At 46.1% G+C, this 17,750-nt stretch overlaps 1 protein-coding gene across 1 annotated transcript in view; it reads right to left on the bottom strand.

The window, feature by feature from the left end:
* Positions 1-217: 217 nt before the first annotated feature.
* Positions 218-17,750, bottom strand: part of LOC119963802 (NADPH oxidase 3-like) — a 121,766-nt gene continuing 104,233 nt past the window's right edge. Inside the window, exons 12-14 of the mRNA XM_038793140.1 lie at positions 12,719-12,865; positions 7,321-7,445; positions 218-344 (exon numbers count right to left, since the gene is read on the bottom strand). Of these exons, the coding sequence (XP_038649068.1) occupies positions 218-344; positions 7,321-7,445; positions 12,719-12,865 (399 nt within the window). The remainder of the gene's footprint in view (positions 345-7,320; positions 7,446-12,718; positions 12,866-17,750) is intronic.

Raw genomic sequence — 17,750 nt, 5'->3', positions numbered from 1 at the left:
ATACTTATTTTAATGATTTTTCTATAACCTGACCAAAAAAATGTAAAGGACACATGTTACATTCCTAAATAACAATTACATATTGTTAATTTGGTTGTCTGATATTTCAAACTATGTAACTGGGGAAATAAAACGATCAACCTGTTGTTATATTCAAACCCCACCCCAGCCCCAACACCCCACCTTAAGAATAATTACTGTAAAAGTTGCATAGAACTTAGATATTCTCCTTGTTGTAGTGAAACTGAACCCCTCGGGGATCAGCAGATGAATAATTATTACACATTGTATGAAGAACACTCGAAAGGTCCTTGGGTCCACAGAAGAACACACCGATGTTGGTCCTGTAGAAAATGCAATATTAGAGATAATTTAGAACAAGGTAGCTTGCACTCGCCAGGCTGTTGGCTAATTTTAATGTTCGTACCATTGGAGGTCGGCTGTTGAAACATTAGCACAAAATTACAAAAAGCAGCCAAGTAACAGGATTACGGGTATATAAGTAGATAATTGAACGCAACTGCCACTGGAATGCAGTAATTTGTTTGATACAAAATGGCACCACTTATCGTTTAGGTTTCTTACAGTCAAAAAAGTGAACATCTGGTTTTTTGCTACCTTAAACCTTAAACCTGGGAACATAGTGCTGAATAAAATTCAGTTGCACCACAGGAAACATGCTGTGAATGAATTGTCTGACTGAATGTATCATATTCTATTTATGTTTCTGATGACTCGTGTTAGCACTTCTGATGATATACATCAGTTGCAGGTGGAGTGTATGGCTGCTAATACTAGGACATTGTTACCAAAGAGAAAAAAAAACATTGTGTATCATATTGCATAAGCTATTTATTGTGTAATTTCCAATACATTTGGATTTTTTTTGCTGGACAAAACTTTGATGTAACAATCACTTCTTTTTTGCTATACCTGAGTTGGCTGGGTTAGGTTCAGTGTACAGCAGAGGAAAGAGGCCATTTGGCCTCTTGGATGCGTTTATGCCCCATATGAGCCTCCTCCGACCCTACCTTATCCTTTTTTCCCTTTCTCCCTCATGTGCTTATGTAGATTCCCCTTAAATGTGTCTAAATCTCCAATTAAGTGTAATGGAAGTTGAAGCAGTGGCTATTTAAACTGATTTTCCACTGCTTATTGCAAACTAGCATCTAGAAAAAGAACCACAACTTGCAACAGATTAACAACTTGATACAAATAATATAGGGAGAGATGGTGGTGGAGTGCTAATGCCACTGGACTGGTAATCCAGAGACCAGCATAGCACTCTGGGAAAATCAGTAATGGCAACTTTGAAACTACTATCGATTGTTGTAAAAACTCATCTGGTTCACTAATGTCCTTTAGGGAAGGAAATCTGCCACCCTTACCTGGTCTGGTCTACATATGACTCCAGACCCACAGCAATGTGGGTTGATTCTTAACTGCGCTCAGAAAGGGCAATTAAGGGCAGCCCGGTGGCGCAGTGGGTTAGCACTGCAGCCTCACGGCGCTAAGGTCCCAGGTTCGATCCCGACTCTGGGTCACTGTCCGTGTGGAGTTTGCACATTCTCCCTGTGTTTGCGTGGGTTTCGCCCCCACAACCCAAAGATGTGCAGGGTAGGTGGATTGGCCACGCTAAATTGCCCATTAATTGGAAAAATGATTGGGTGGACTAAATTTATATTTAAAAAAAAGAAAGGGCAATTAGGGATCAAGGGCACTTGTGCTGGGGAAAATGGGATCATACCGTTGGAACAGCCTACATCTGAACTGTGCTGGGACCAGTGTTCTTGCTAACCGTAAATAGAGGGCGGATAATTCTGGAGAGGGAATGCATTGGCTTGCAAAGCAACAGGATATGGCAGCATTACAAGACAACTATTTAGGTAATGATATCCAGAGCGTGGCAGTAGGGACAGAGTGCACAAACATTTTTAAAAAGCAGCAAAGAGGGTCAAAGGGGTAAAAAAAGCAAAATAATGGCTCTTTACTTAAATGCATGTCGTTTTCGGCAAAACATAAATGAATTAAGGATACAAATTGAGGTTAATGGGTATGATATTATAATCATTACAGATAGTGGTTACAAGGAGACCAAAGCTGGGAATGAAATTATCAGGGGTATTTGATTTTTCCTAGGAACAGGCAGGAAGGAAAGCGTGGTGGGGTAGCTATGTGAGTACAAGACGTAATAAGTACGATAGCATGAAATGACCTTGAATTGGAAGATGTAAAATCCACATGGGTTGAGGTAAGAAATAACAGGGGGAAGAAGACACTGCTGGGAGTAGTCTGTGGGCCCCCTAACAGTAGCTATACTGTAGGATGGAGAATAATTCAGGAGATAAAGAGGGCATGTAAAATTGGCAGTATGTTAACCATAGGTGACTTACATCTTCATGTGGTTTGGGACAGACAAATTGGCAGAGGTAGGCATGAGGAAGAATTCATGGAACGTATTCGGGACAGTTTCCTGGAACAATATGTTGTGGACACAACCAGGGATTAGACTATTTTGGATTTGGTAATGTGTAATGAGGAAAGTTTAACAAACAATCTCAGGAAAAGATCCCCTTAGAAGCAGAGACCATAACATGGCAGAATATAGCCTTCAGTTTGAGAGTGAGATACTTGGGTCAGAAACAACTGTGCTAATCCTAAATAAGGGCAATTACAAAGGAACAAGAGCAGAGTTAGTTGGAGTGGGCTGGGAAAGGAATTTAGCAAGAAAGACTGTTGATCAGCAATGGCAGATTTTTCTGAAAATAGTTCATGACTCATAAGGAAGATAATAATCTTTATTGTCACAAGTAGGCTTACATTAACACTGCAATGAAGTTACTGTGAAAAGCCCCTAGTCACCACATTCCGGCACCTGTTCGGGTACACAGGGAGAATTCAGAATGTCCAAATTACCTAACAGCACCAATTTTTGGGACTTTTGGGAGGAAACCAGAGCACCCAGAGGAAACCCATGCAGACACAGGAAGAACGTGCAGACTCCGCACAGACAGTGACCCAAGCTGGGAATCGAACATGGGATCCTGGAGTTGTGAAGCAACAATGCTACCCACTGTGCGACCGTGCTGCCATATCCTAGAGAGGAAGAAGGATTCTAGGAAGGCGATAAATCAACCGTGGTTAACCAAACAAGTTAAGGTTAGTACTAAACTGAAAGTATACAATGTGGCAAAATTTAGTACTATGCCAGAGGATTAGGAAAGTTTTATAAACCAACAAAAGATGATCAAAAAATAAAGAGGGAGAAGATCAACTATGAGGATAAACTAGCAGGTAATATAAAATTTGACAGTAAGATCTTCTTTAAATATATAAAAAGGAAAAGAGAGGCCAAAGTGAACATAGGCCACACAGAGAATGAGACTGGTCAATAATAATGGGGAGCCAGGAAATGGTGGGGGAGTTAAATAAATGTTTTGCGTCAGTCTTCACAGCGGAAGACTTTAGTAACATTCCAAAAATACTAAATAATTAAGGGGCAAAAGTTGAGGTGGGAGAAATGTACTGGGGAAACTAATGGGGCTAAAGACCAATAGACCCCCGGACCTGATGGATTGCATTCCAGAATATTAAAGGAAGTAGCTACAGAGATAGTGGAGGCACTGGTAGTAATCATCCAAGAATCCTTAAATGCTGGAAAAGTCCCAGAGGATTGGAAAACTGCCTATATAACACACTTAATCAAAATGGAAGAAAACAAAACAGGCAGCTATAGCCCAGTTAGCTTAACATCTGTCATTGGGAAAATGTCCATTATAGAACATTTAGAAATACATAATATACTCAAGCAGAGTCAGCATGGCCAATGAAGGGGAAATCATGCCTGTATTAGAATTCTTTGAGGTGGAATGCGCAGGATAGATTGAGGAATATGTTTGGATTTCCAAACAGCGTTCGATAAGGCATCGCACAAAAGGCTGCTTAATAACAGTCCATGGTGTTGAGGGTAGTGTATTAGCATGGAAAGAAGATTGGCTAACAAGTAGAAGACAGAGAGTTAGGATAAGAGGGACATTTGCAGGATGGTAACCTGCAACTAGTGGAGTGCCGCAGGGTTCAATGATTCAGTGATGGGGCCACAATTATTTACAATAGATATTAGTCCAAAGGTGTGCAGGTTAGGTGGATTGCCCATGCTAAAACTGCCCCTTAATGTCGAAAGGTGTGCAGGCCAGGTGGGGTTACAGGGATAGGACGGGGGAGTGAGCCTTGGTAGTGTGCTCTTTCAGAGGGTTGGTGCAGACTCGATGGGCTGAATGGCTTCCTTCTGCACTGTAGTGATTCTATGTATATGGAATATGGAGCAATATTAATGACTTACATGAGGCAAGTGGATGTACTGTTGCTAAGTTTACGGATGACAGAAAAATATCTGGGAAGGCAAATAGTGAGGATGACACAAAGAGTCCACAGAGGGAAATAGGTTAAGTGAGTGGGCAAGACCTTGACAGCTGAAATATATTGTTGGAAAATGTGAAGTTATGCACTTTGGTTAGAAGAATAAAGGAGCTGAATATTATTTAATGGAAGAAGACTGCAGAAAGCTGCAGCACAGAGAGATTTGTGGGTCCTCATGCATAAATCACAAAATACTAGCATGCAGGTTCAGCAAGTAATTGGGAAGACAATTTGCATGCTTCTAAAACTGTACAAGGCACTAGTTAGATGACACCTGGAATACTGTGAACATTTTTGGTCCCCTTATCTAAGGATAGATATATTGGTATTGGAGGCAGCCCAGAGAAGGTTCACGAGATTGATCCCAGGTATGGAGAGATTCTTTTATGAGGAGTGGTTAAATAGGTTGGGCCTCTAGTCATTGGAGCGGTGGGCGGTGAAGCACAGAGATTCGAGTCCTTGCTCCCTCACTCCCTGTGAGGAACGGTCCCTAGAAATTGTGGGGTTGACCTAGGTGAGAACAGTCAACAACGACGAGGTTGGCCTGCACCACAGAGATGAGAATTCACCCAGATGACTTGTCTCAAGTGAATTGTTCATGTCAAACAAAATGATCCATCCCTCTCAATACCACATGTCCATTGTCTCGCACGACCTCTGCCTGATGGAGCTGGGCCATCCAGAGTGCCCCTCCCACCACCACCACCCAAGAACCCACCTTGGAGGAAAGCTCCGAGGAGACCACCATCGAGGTGTCACAGCTATCACCCCCACCTTCCACCAGCACAGAGACACACCTCAGTGAGAGACATTAGTGGGCAGGCTTCTGTGACACAACCTGGTGAGCACCACACAGTTACTGATGTAACTCAGATGAAGACAGGAATCATGGAATAATACAGTGCAGAAGAGGCCCTTCGGCCCATCAAGTCTAAAGCGACGTCTGAAAAATACCTGACCTGTCTACCTAATCCCATTTGCCAGTACTTGTCCATAGCCTTGAATGTTATTGTCATAATATAGATGGAGTGCAGACAGGCAGTGATTGACACACAGGATGACCAGTAAGCACACAGAACACAGCAGCCAATCAGCAGACAGGACACGACCACTATAAAGCCAGAGGGCACCAGTTTTCCCGCTCTCTCGGGATCCAGCCTCTGAGACAGTCAGAGCTCGTGAGCAGCAGCTAGTACAAACACCATGTGGTAGTCAGTTAGTCTGGTCAGGTTAGCCTCAGGTCTCCAGTCAAGTCAGCATAGTGTCAACCCACAGTCAAAGCATGTATTACAGTTAGTTGTTCAATAAAATCGTGTTGCATCTCTTCAAGTGTTGGAAGCCTGTCTCTCTCTACACTGCATCAAACGAGTCCACATAGACCCAGCTTACTCAACACATCAGTTATGATGTGCCAAGTGATCATCAATAAAGGATGCGTGGCAACCACTTCTACCTTCTCCCAGGCAGTGCATTCCAGACCATCACCACCCTCTGGGTAAAAAAATATTTTCCTCAAATCACCCTAAACCTCCTGCCCCTCACCTTGAACTTGTGTCCCCTTGTAACAGACCCTTCAACTAAGGGGAACAGCTGTTCCCTATCCACCCTGGGGGTATGAGAAAGCTCTGGCTGGTAAAAGTAGGGAAAATCCCAAGATATTCTATAAGTATATCAATGGGAAGAGGATAACGAGGGAAAAAGTAGGCCTCTTAGGGACCAGAGACTGATCTGTGGTTTGAGCCAGAATACATTGGTAGGGTGTTCTACGATAACGTCACATCCATCTTCACCCAAGAAAATGAGGATGTAGGTATGGAACTAAGGGAGAAAGACTGAGAGGTTCTTGAGCAAATTAACATAGGGAGTGACAAGGTATTGGAGGTGTTGGCAGGCTTAAAAGTGGACAAATCTCCAGTTCCGGATGAATTGTGTCCAAGGTTGCTGTGGGAGGTGAGGGAGGAGATTGCAGAGCTCACACTCAAATTTCCAGAGGTTCCAGAGGATTGGAGAACAGCTAATGTGGTCCCACTATTTAAGAATTGTTGTAGAGATAGGCCAGGGAACTACAGACCAGTGAGTCAGTGGTAGGGAAACTATTGGGAGAATCTTTTGAAGGAGAGAATCTATCTCCGCTTGGAGAGGCAAGATTTGATCAGCAAAGGTCAGCATCCGCAGGGTAAACGGGACCTTCGCTTGTGCAAGGATGAGCCTGATACAGTTTAAGGTGGTGCACAGGGTACATATGACTCGGGAAAGAATGAGTGGGTTCTTTCAGGGGGTAGCAGATGAGTGTGAGAGGTGTGGGCGGGGGCCAGCGAATCACGCACACATGTTTTGGGGTTGTGAAACATTGGGACAATTCTGGGCGGGAGTGTTCGCGGTCTTAGCCAGGATAGTGGAGGCGGACCCTTTGGTGGCGATATTTGGGGTTTCAGAGAAACCGGAGCTCATGGAGAGGAGGAAGGCCGATGTCGTGGCCTTCGCCTCTCTGATTGCACGGCGACGAGTTTTGCTGGAGTGGCGGTCGGCATCGCCACCAGGGGTAGCGTTTTAGTTGGGTGAACTGTCCGACTTCTTGCAGTTAGAGAAGATAAAGTATTAGTTAAGGGGCTCTTCAGGGGGGTTTGAGGAAAGGTGGGGGATATTTCTGACCATGTTTGAGGGGCTGTTCGTCGCCGCGGGGGGGGGGGGAGTGAAAAAGGGGAAAAATCTGTACAAACTCTGTTGATTGTTGGTAAGTATGTTTCCCGGGGCGTTTATTCGCTGTTACCTGTTTTGATACATGTTTGTAATAAAATACATTAAAAAAAAAGATAAATTATGGACTGTAGTCCAAACCTTTTATAAAAATACATTAATGCCTGATGACTTAACCACACATTGAAGCATCAAAGGCCTTACCCAGGGTGATGATCAGCTATGCGTTTGAACTCCTTGTTCCAATTTGGCCTGCCATAGAATGTCTTCTGTTTCAACCCAGTGATAACGTCTTTGTTCTCTTCATAGTGCAAGGCAATGTGAGCAGCCTGCGGAAAAACAACTGCCAGTCTGTCATTAGTGCAATTGCTAAAAGTCTTTAGTGTTGCAAATTATGTTGCAAACTATTTCTCAACTCCTTCATTGGCAAAAATAAATCTTAAACAGTACTAAGCAATACAATCCACTGTTATGTACTAGGTAATGAATTAATATACATTCAGTTGCATCAGTAGTATTTTTTACATATTTGTTTCTGGGCTGTGAGTCTTGCTGGCAAGGTCTACGCTAATTGCCCTTGAGTAGGTGGTGGTGAGCTGTCTTCTTGTACCGTTGCAGTCCATCTGGTGTAGGTGCTCCCACAGCTCTGTCTGGATCGAAGTTTCACTGTCAATCTTCTTGAGTGTTGTTGGAGCGGCACTCAACCAGGCAAGTGGAGAGTGTTCCATCACACTCCTGACTTGTGCCTTGTAGGTGGCGGACAGCCTTTGGGGAGTCAGGAGGTGAGTTACTCGCTGTAGGATTCCCAGCCTCTGACCTTCTGTTGTAGCCATGATAGGCTGGTCCAATTGTATTTATGGTCCACGGTAGCACCCAGCATGTTAATGGTGGGGGATTCAGTGATGTAATACCATTGAATGTTGGAGATGGTCACTGCTGGCACTTGTGTTTAGTGAATGTTACTTACTAATTATCAGCATAAGCCTGAACGTTGTCCAGGTATTGTTGCTTGCTAATACAAGCCACTTCTAGAGCTGGGGAATCAAGAATTTTATGACTTTATGATTAAAGGAAGGTCATCGATGAAGTAGCTAAAAATCGTTGGGCCTAGGACACGTCAAGGCACTGGGGCTGAAATGAAATTAAACTACAACTATTTTCCAATATGCTAGGTATGACTCCAATCGGTGAAGAGTTTTTCCTGATTCCCATTGACTTCAATTTTACCAGGGCCCCTTGATGCCACACTTAGTCAAATACCACCTTGCCACTGATTTCAGCTCTTTTGTCCATGTTTAGCTGTAGTGAGGTCTGGCCCTGGCAGAACCCAAGGTGGGCATTGGTGAGCAGGTTGTTGCTGGGCAAACAATGCCTGATATAACTGTCAATGACACTTTGTTGATGATTGAGTATAGACTGCCATGGTGGTAATTAGGCATATTGGATTTGTCCTGCTTTTGAGGATATTTGTTAGTTTTGTAGATGGACTGGGACAACATGGCGAAGGTTGTGGCTAGTTTTGGAGCACTCACCTTCCATACTACAATACTGCTATTGTCAGGAATCTTAGACTTTGTCGCATCCAATTCCTTCAGCCGTTTCTTGATGTCACATGAAGTGAATCAAATTGGTTGATGGCTGGCATCTGTGATGGCTGAGGAGGGTTACAAATGTCTTTTGCACTGATATACTGGGCTCCACAGCCATTGTGGATGGGGATGTTTGTGAAACCTCCTCCTTTGGTTAGTTGTTTAATTGTTCACCACTGTTCATGATTGGATGTGGCTAGACTGCAGAGCTTTGATCTGATCCATTGGTTGTGGGTCACTTGGCTCTGTCTACTGCATGCCGCTTTTATTGCTTAGCACGCATCTAGTCTTGCATTGCAGCTTCACCACGTTGGCACCTCATTTTTAAATATGCCTGACGCTGCTCTTGGCATGCACCCCTGCACTTCTCATTGAACCATGGTGATATTATACTCAGTTAAGTGGTAGCATGGACATTACAGCACCAGAGCACAGCACAGCAAAATTCTGATTCAGGCGGATAACCTGCTGCACGTTGAATTTCCAATTGCAGCCACATTGACGACTGGCCCCCAGGTGTGATTCAATTTGGCAACACTCCTCAATTTGTTACAGTCCAGACATGTGCTCCAATTGGTTACTGTCTGGCTAGGTTACCCCCAAATTGTTATGCCTTGGATAACTCAATCCCTGTTCTGGTCGCAACAAGTTTAATGTAAAAATCATGGGCTGGATTCTCCATACGGGTCACTATCCGTGTGGAGTTTGCACATTCTCCCCGTGTCTCCGTGGATCTCTCACCCCCACAACCCAAAGATGTACAGGATAGGTGGATTGGCCATGTTAAATTGCTCCTTATTTGAAAAGATTTTTAAAACTGACAATTTGGTCCAATGTAAGTAAGTAAAAAAAGGTATATGAAATGGTCTTTGACTCATGAGGAGTAGATGATTGAAAATTGTAACCATTGCAATTTTAGATACGAGTAGCGCTGACTTCTGCGGGCGAATAGTCAGTTTCCAGATTCCAGTGTTCTGCAGTTTGGCGGAGAAGCTTCCCTGTTTCTGTTTCAGCTGTGATCTTTGCTAACTTTTTCATGTGTTTACTTCACGTGAAACTGCAGCTAATATAAATGTGATTATTAACTTTTCACACAAAGTGGGTTTTGAAGAAGTTGATGCAGGTGATGTGGAGGAATTGATGGAATCTCTTAATGCAAAATTATCAGATGAAGATCTGATGGAATTGAAGATGATGAAGCAAGTTTGGGGGAAGATGATGATGATGAAGACAATGAAGAAACAGAAGGAATTTTTCAAATCACAATGAAGAAATTAAGCAGGTTGTGCAGTTTATCATTAATGATATGGATCCCATGGTAAATTACTGTTCCAATGTTTATCTTGACATGGATAATTCCATTCAATATTTCAGACCAATGTGTGTGGAGAGGCAGAAATTTTCCAAGCAGACTAGGACGACCAGTTTTCAAGAAAAATCAACCATGAGCTCCAAGCACCTAAACATCTGCATCAGCTCTCCCTCTACCAGCTCCACTAGTTATGGCTACCAAGTTATATAGCAATGAGTCTTCTATGCACTCACTCAACTAGAAAAGCCAACCATCAATTTCAAGCACCATAGCCTCTCTGTAGCTCTCCCTCCGTCAGCTCCTCCAGTTGTAGTTATTGGGTCAGATAGCAATGAATCTTCTTTACCTCAGTCAATTAATCTTCAATCTCCAACATACTGTACAGTGCTGTACAATGCCAATAAAAACATTTCATGACTTTTCAAAACTTACTTGTATGTTTCTGTCATTAATACATTAATATAGCTACTTTGTAATGCAGAGTGAGGCCAGCAGAGTGGGTTCATTTCCCATACTGGCTGAGGTTATTTATGAAGGCCCCCCTTCTCTACCTTGCCCCTCGCCTGAGGTGTGGTGATCCTCAGGTTAAACTCATTCATTTATGGGATGTGAGCGTCACTGGTTAGGCCAGTATTTATTGCCCATCCCTAGTTGTCCTTCACAAGGTGACGGTGAGCTGCCTTCTTGAACCGCTGCAGTCCTTGAGGTGTAGGTACACCCACTGTGCTGTTAGGAAGGGAGTTCCAGGATTTTGCTCCAGCCATTTCCAAGTCAAGGTGGTGAGTGACTTGGAGGGGAACCTCCAGGTGGTGGGGGTCCCAGGTATCTGCTGCTCTTGTCCTTCTAGATGGTCTTGGTTGTGGGTTTGGAAGGTGCTGTCTAAGGAACCTCGGTGAGTTATTGCAGTGCATCTTGTAGATGGTACACATGGCTGGCACTGTTCATTAGTGGTGGGGGTTTGAATATTTGTGGAAGGAGGAGGAATCAAGCAGGATGCTTTGTCCTGGATGGTGACGAGCTTCTTGAGTGTTGTTGGAGCTGCACTCATCCAGGCAAGTGGAGAGTATTCCATTACACCCCTGACTTGTGCCTTGTAGATGGTGGACAAGCTGTGGGGAGTCAGGAGGTAAGTTACTCACCATAGGATTCCTAGCCTGACTTGTCTTGGTAGCCACTGTATTAATACGGCTAGTCCAGTTCAGTTTCTGGTCAATGGTAACCCCCAGGATGTTGATTGTGGCGGATTCAGTGATGGTAATGCCATTGAATGTCAAAGGGCGGTGGTTAGATCCCTTCTTGTAGGAGATAGTCATTGCCTGGCACTTGTGTGGCACGAATGTAACTTGCCACTTCTCATCCCAAGCCTGGATATTGTCCAGGTCTTTCTGCATTTGGACATGGACTGCTTCATAATCTGAGGAGTTGTGAATGGTGCTGATCATTGTGCAGTCATCCGCAAACATCCCCACTTCTGACCTTGTGATGGAAGGGAAGTCATTGATAAAGCAGCTGAAGATAGTTGGGTTGAGGACACTACCCTGGGGAACTCCTGCAGTGATGTCCTGGAGCTGAGATGATTGACCTTCAACCACCATAACTATCTTCCTTGTTCCAGGTATGACTCCAGCCAGCGTTGAGTATTCCCCCTGATTTCTATTGACTCCAGTTTTGCTGGGGCTCCTTGATGCCATACTCAGTAAAATGCTGCCTTGATGTCAAGGGCAGTCACTCTCACCTCACCTCTGGCATTCAGTTCTTTAGTCCACGTTTGAATCTAAGCTGTAATGAGGTCAGTAGCTGAGTGACGCTGGTGGAATACAAACTGAGCGTCAGTAAGCAGGTTATTGCTGAGCAAGGGCCGTTTGACAGCATTGTTGATGACTCCTTCCATCACTTTGCTGATGATGGAGAGTAGACTGATAGGGAGGTAATTGGCTGGCTTGGATTTGTCCTGTTTCTTGTGCACACGATGCACCTGAGCAATTTTCCACATTGCTGAGTAGATGTGGGCACCACGGTGGCGCAGTGGGTTAGCCCTGCTACCTCACGGCGCCATGATCCCGGCCCTGGGTCACTACCCATGTGGAGTTTGCACATTCTCCCCGTGTCTGCGTGGGTTTCGCCCCCACAACCCATAGATGTGCAGGTTAGGTGGATTGGTCACGCTAATTTGCCCCTTAATTGGAAAAAATCTATTGTGTACTCTAAATTCTGGAAAAATAAAAATAAAAAATTGCTGAGTAGATGCTAGTGTTGTAGCTGTACTGGAGCAGCTTGGCTCGGGATGCGGCAAGTTCTGGAGCACAAGTCTTCAGTATTATTTCCGGGATATTGTCAGCAGCCATACACTTTGCTGTATTTGTGAGAATTAGTTCATTTTTGAGAGTTGAGTCATCTTAGAGTGCTTTATAATGAATTTGTGGTGAATGCACACATATGGAAAGACGTTTTGAGGCTAGGGTGGAGAACTGAAAGCAAATTGGAAGAACAAGATTGAGAGGAGATTTTTGAAAGCAAGGAGCAAAGTACACAGGTGAATATAATTGGGTACTCTGGCACCCCATTTAAAGCTTAAAATAAATGATTGAAATTAGTTGCCTAACTGTGGTGAATTTAATTGTTAGCATAAGCAAACTTTAATCTTTGAAGGGGAACACAAGTACTATTAAGGACAAGAGTGCAGCAATGAGTTCTCACTCACCTGGTATTCATCCCAGCCAGTGAGGAAGATGTGATAGCTCAGAAAGTGTCTCTTTCCTTTCTCCATCAACTGTATTTCCAGGGAATATAAGAGATCAGCAAACCACTCAAAAGAATGGGTGTCCCGGCAGATCCAATAGAAATAAACCTTTATATGCAAAAGAAAATGTGTTAGAAATTTGACCCCATTCAAGAAATCTAGAAAGGGAAAGAAATTAAAATGGGAATGGAAGAATACATAGTGGGCGATCCAACTGCTGCCTCGTCTGGGGGGTCCCACCTTCACCTGGTGTGCATCAACAGCTGTGTGGTGCCCAAAAAGCCTGACCACTAACATTTCCCATGGAGGTGCGTGTATCTGCGCTGGTGGAGGGTGGGGATGACAGCTGTGACGCGGCTATTACGGTGGCATCCTTGGAGCGCCCCTCCGAGGTGGTCTCATGGGAGACTGGAGAGGGGGGCCATCCGTGATGGGCCAGCGCTGTCGGCTGGAGGACCTGCGGGAGAATGGACATGTGGTCAGTGGGAGGGATGGGTCAGTCAGTAAGGCAATAACAACTCAGGTTTGACAGGTCCTCCGGGTGGAGTCTGGTGGTTCCTCACCTCTGTGGCATCCGCCAGCCTCTGAGTTGGTGACTACCCTGTCCTTGACCACACCGGTCATTCCAGGGCCCACTCCTTGAAGGTGGCGTGATGCCCTACACCCCACTACCACTCTGAGCCCTCTCCCGGCGATTGTGGGAGAGCTTGTCCTGAGGAGACACAGAGGGGGCATCGTTAGCCACACGTATGGTTCACAGTGGTGGGAGGAGCTGTGAAGGAATGGTGCGGGGTTTGAAGGGGGAGGGGGGATGAATGCTCCCATGGGAGCAGAATTGTCTCACGGAAGGGGGTGCGGGCATGCTGTCTGCTCACTTGTGCTGCCAAGTGTAGGTCATTGACCCCTTTTCCTGCACTGGGTGATAGTCCTCCTGGTCACACTCCCAGCGCTCACAGCCACCGCTACCTCATCCCAGGCAGCACTAGCTGTCCTATGGCTGTCCCACCTAGACCCTCGGGGGAAGAGGACATCCCTCCTGGCCTCCACAGCATCTAGCAGCCTCCCCAGATCAGCATCCCCGAATCGTGGGACCGGTCTCCTGGGTGCCATTGTTGCGAGCTGGCCGGGGTTGGTGAGTAAGTGCAGTTTAAGTGCTGCTCGATGTGGTGAGCGGTTGGCTGGTGAGTGCAGTGTCGTCGAGTCGGCTGGCGAGCCTTCATTTGCGGTGAGAAGCCTGTGAGGCCTCGTTCAGTGGATCAATTAACGTTGCCGGCCTCGCTGGGCCAGGCGACAGGAAGCTCAGGGCAATTCCTGCTCACTACAATACTGAGAAATCGTACCAGAGAATCGCGCCCTAAGTGTCATTGGATAGCGGTGGAGAACACGCCGGCAAAGCAGGCAGGAAACTCCCTGAAAAACCCACCCCCAATGAACTTCAACATTTTGCGGAGCTAACCAGAGAGCAGGCTACACTGAACCTGTATTGGGCAATGAGATGGGTGTAATTAATGATCTTCTACTGAAGGCACACCCAGATCCAGCAGCCATACATAATATGAATTTTACATTCAGTTTGAGGGAGAGAGGGGTGGGTCTGAGACACTGGGTGGAATCTTGAATTCTGTGTACAGTGCTGGCTGGGACAAGATAACCGACATTTAGCTCTTCAGCTGCACAGCTGAGATTTCTCGCCAGATTCTCTGGCACTCTGTGCACAGAGGGTTTCCACTGTCACGTTGGCAGGTAGGGGCCTGGTAGAGCCGGCAACGCCAGCTCCACAGCGTTCGGGCCTAACCTACGTCAAAAAGAAACTACCCCCCCCCCCCATACCTACCAAGGACATGGAGCCCCCCCTCCTGCAAGCAATGGGGCAAACTCCCACACAAACATTGAGGCAACCCCCATTGCACAAAAGGGGAACACCCCTATATTGGGAATCCCCAGAGGTCGCGCCCTGGCACAGTCCCCTGGCAGTACCACCTTTTCTCAACGAGAATCTTGCCTTATTGGTTTTAGTTTTGTTGAACAAAATCTTGAATGAGCTAAAAGACTCATTGATTAAAAAAACAATTCTCCCCACCCCCAGGTTTTGCTGAGAGGCAGCCTCCTCTGCGATTGGCAAAATGTCGACGGCCTGGTAAAATAGTCTTGGTAGGGCCTTGCATATCCAAATTGGCTGTCCATCATCTTGGGTTGGGCAGCCTGCCTGATCCTGATCCAATTCACGTTGTTGGTAAGATTCCTAAAAGGCAGTACATGGTTGGAGAGCCAATCCAACTCAGCTTCACCTACACCCCCATCCCCCACCCACTTCCCCTTCTGTCTCCTGGGGGTCAGTAAAATTCTGCCTTATGTGGCAGTTAACCATCAATGCTTGCCAGAGTAAGTGTTAATTACTGAGGCAGGAGGCTGCCTGAACAGTTGTACCAACTTGGCTTTGAGGTCCTCGATGCAGGAAATTTGGTTTCTTATTAACCAGGCCAGCCTGATTTATGTTTAGTTTGTAATCCCCACAAATTCTAATGGAATGATCCGATTTGAGAATGGGGATTACTGGCTACTCAGAGAGCTGAACCAGTTTGATTATGTCCAGCTCTTCTAATCTCTTAGGTTCAACTGGACGGCACAGTGGCACAGTGGTTAAGATTGCTGCCTCACAGCATCATGGTCCCAGGTTTAATTCCGGTCTTGGGTGACTGCTGTGTAAAGTTTGTACATTCTCTCCATGTCTGCATGGGTTTCCTCTGGGTGCTCCGGTTCTTCCCACAGTCCAAAGATGTGTGGGTTAGGGTTAAATTGCCCTTAAGTGTCCAGGTTTGTGCAGATTGGGCTATGGGGATACGGGAAAGAATGGGTGGACGGGGAATGGACATGATAGAGTGTTCTTTTGAAGGGTTGGTGCAGATTCGATGGGCCGAATGGCCTCCTTTTGCACTGAAGGGATTCTATGATTCTATGAACTTGAACCTGCTGATGCAGGGCATATGATACTGGTCTAGCTCTGACGAACTTGGGCGTTGAGTATCAATTCACATAGATTTTCACTTTGATGCCTTTGATTTGGCCCAGTTCCTTGTGAAAAATGTCTTCATACTTCCTTCGGACATTTTGGAAGGTGCCTTTTGAAATTTTGAATATTTCCAGCCAATTGAGCCTAATCTTCTGAAGCCAGTCTTGTCCCATCAGGCTGGGTCTGTGCCCTTCCATGATAACCAAGGGTAGGTTGGCTTCTTGCTCTTCGGATGCCACTGGTGTGTTGGTGGTTCCAAGGATTTTCAAGGTTTCCCAAGTGTCCATGGAATGTTTGCACTGGTCAAACTTCCAGCATGGATATATTTGAAAGTCTGATCTCCTTCAATGGTCATCAAAGCCCTGGTGTCGACTTCCATTTTGAGCGATTTGCCCTACAGACAATTTTAATTGAGGCCGTCTGATTCAACTGGACTGCATTGCATGCTCTTCTTCAGACCTCTTCTTCACTCTATTCAGTGGTGCTGTGGACTGCTGCTGTTGTTTGGTGCGCTTTGCCTAGCACGGCAACGTGATTGGATGTGGCTGCCTGCGATTGTATCTGAAACACACAATCCCCCGAACATGCAGGTCTCTTGGGAATGGTCCTCCCCATAACCATAGCAGTCCACCTCTGACTTGAGTTGATGCCCAGCCATTTTCCCGGCCTTTGACTCTGATCTGGTCTCGAGGACTGTGTCTGGCTCACTGCTGTGCCTGTTGAACATGCCGTGCACTTTGCGGCCATCCCATCCCATACTTGATTGACCTCCCCTTAGGTCACACTTTGGAACTCAGTGACGCCTTTCTCAGCACACTCCATCACATGAGCTTTCTCGATTGCTTTTTCCAATGTTATAGTGGTTTCTATCAGGAGCTTCTTCTGGTATCAAGGTTATGGATCGCACAAACCAGCTGGTTGCGCAACACGTCATTAAGCGCGGTCCCAAACTCAGAGTGCTCAGCATTGGGCCGCCTGAGGGTATGGAGGGCAGGAACCCAACGGACTATGTAGCGCAGATGCTGGGGAAATTGGTCAGGGGAGAAAACTTCCGCAAACTCTCAGAACTGGACAGAGCCCACAGATCGCTCAGGCAAAGGCTCAAATCAGGGGATCCACCAAGAGCGGTCATCATAAAACTCCACAGATACCAGGACAACGAAAGGATCCTAAACTGGGCAAGCAGCACAAGGTCATGTAAATGGGAGGGCCTGGCGATCTGTATATACCAGGACATTGGGGCCGATCTGGCCAAACGCCAAGCCGAGTTCAATGGGCCAAGGCTGCCATATTTAAGAACAAAATACGGTTCGGGATACTTTTCCTGACAAAACCGCGGGTAACCTATAACAACAGGGAGTTCTACTTTGATGCACTGGGTGAAACAGAGGACTTCATCAGGAAAAGTGGGCTGGGATGACAGCAGGGATGGTCCAAAAAGATCACGAGTGATATTATTTGTCTTTTCATGCCTGGCTTATCTCTATATATATGTCCGGTGGTTGGGGGGGGGGGGGGGGGGGGGGGGGGGTGCGGTGGTGGTGGAGGCAAAGTAACACTGAAGTGGCTGAACAGGGAAGGGAAGGGGAAGAAGAAAATTGGTCAAAGATAGGAGGAAACATTCCCAGGAGGAGAGCCACCGAGCGAGTGAATATGCGAGAACACAGAGGTAAGAGGAGAGGAAGGGCCATGGCGCAGCTCCCGAGAGAAAGGGAGGGCCTGGCAAAAGGGGGGAGGAGAGGGTTAGGGAGCAAGAGGACAGAGGAAGGGAAACCCACAGGAGCACAGGGTAGGGGGGTAGATGAGGGTAGGAGGACTCGGGGGGGGGGGGGGGGGTGGAAACCGGGGGATAGTTGGGGGTGAGGAGGGGGGGGGCATATCGCTGGTTACAACAGGTCACACGTGGAGATGGCCAGACCGAGGTGGGGTGGGGGAGGGGAACAGAAGCCCCCCCACCCCCATCAGGATAGTCACTTGGAATGT

The sequence above is a fragment of the Scyliorhinus canicula genome, chromosome 1 (genome assembly GCF_902713615.1).
Source record: "Scyliorhinus canicula chromosome 1, sScyCan1.1, whole genome shotgun sequence".
NCBI classification, from domain to species: Eukaryota; Metazoa; Chordata; class Chondrichthyes; order Carcharhiniformes; family Scyliorhinidae; genus Scyliorhinus; species Scyliorhinus canicula.
Note: the sequence above shows the minus strand (reverse complement) of the source record. Positions and strands in the feature narration are given on the sequence as shown.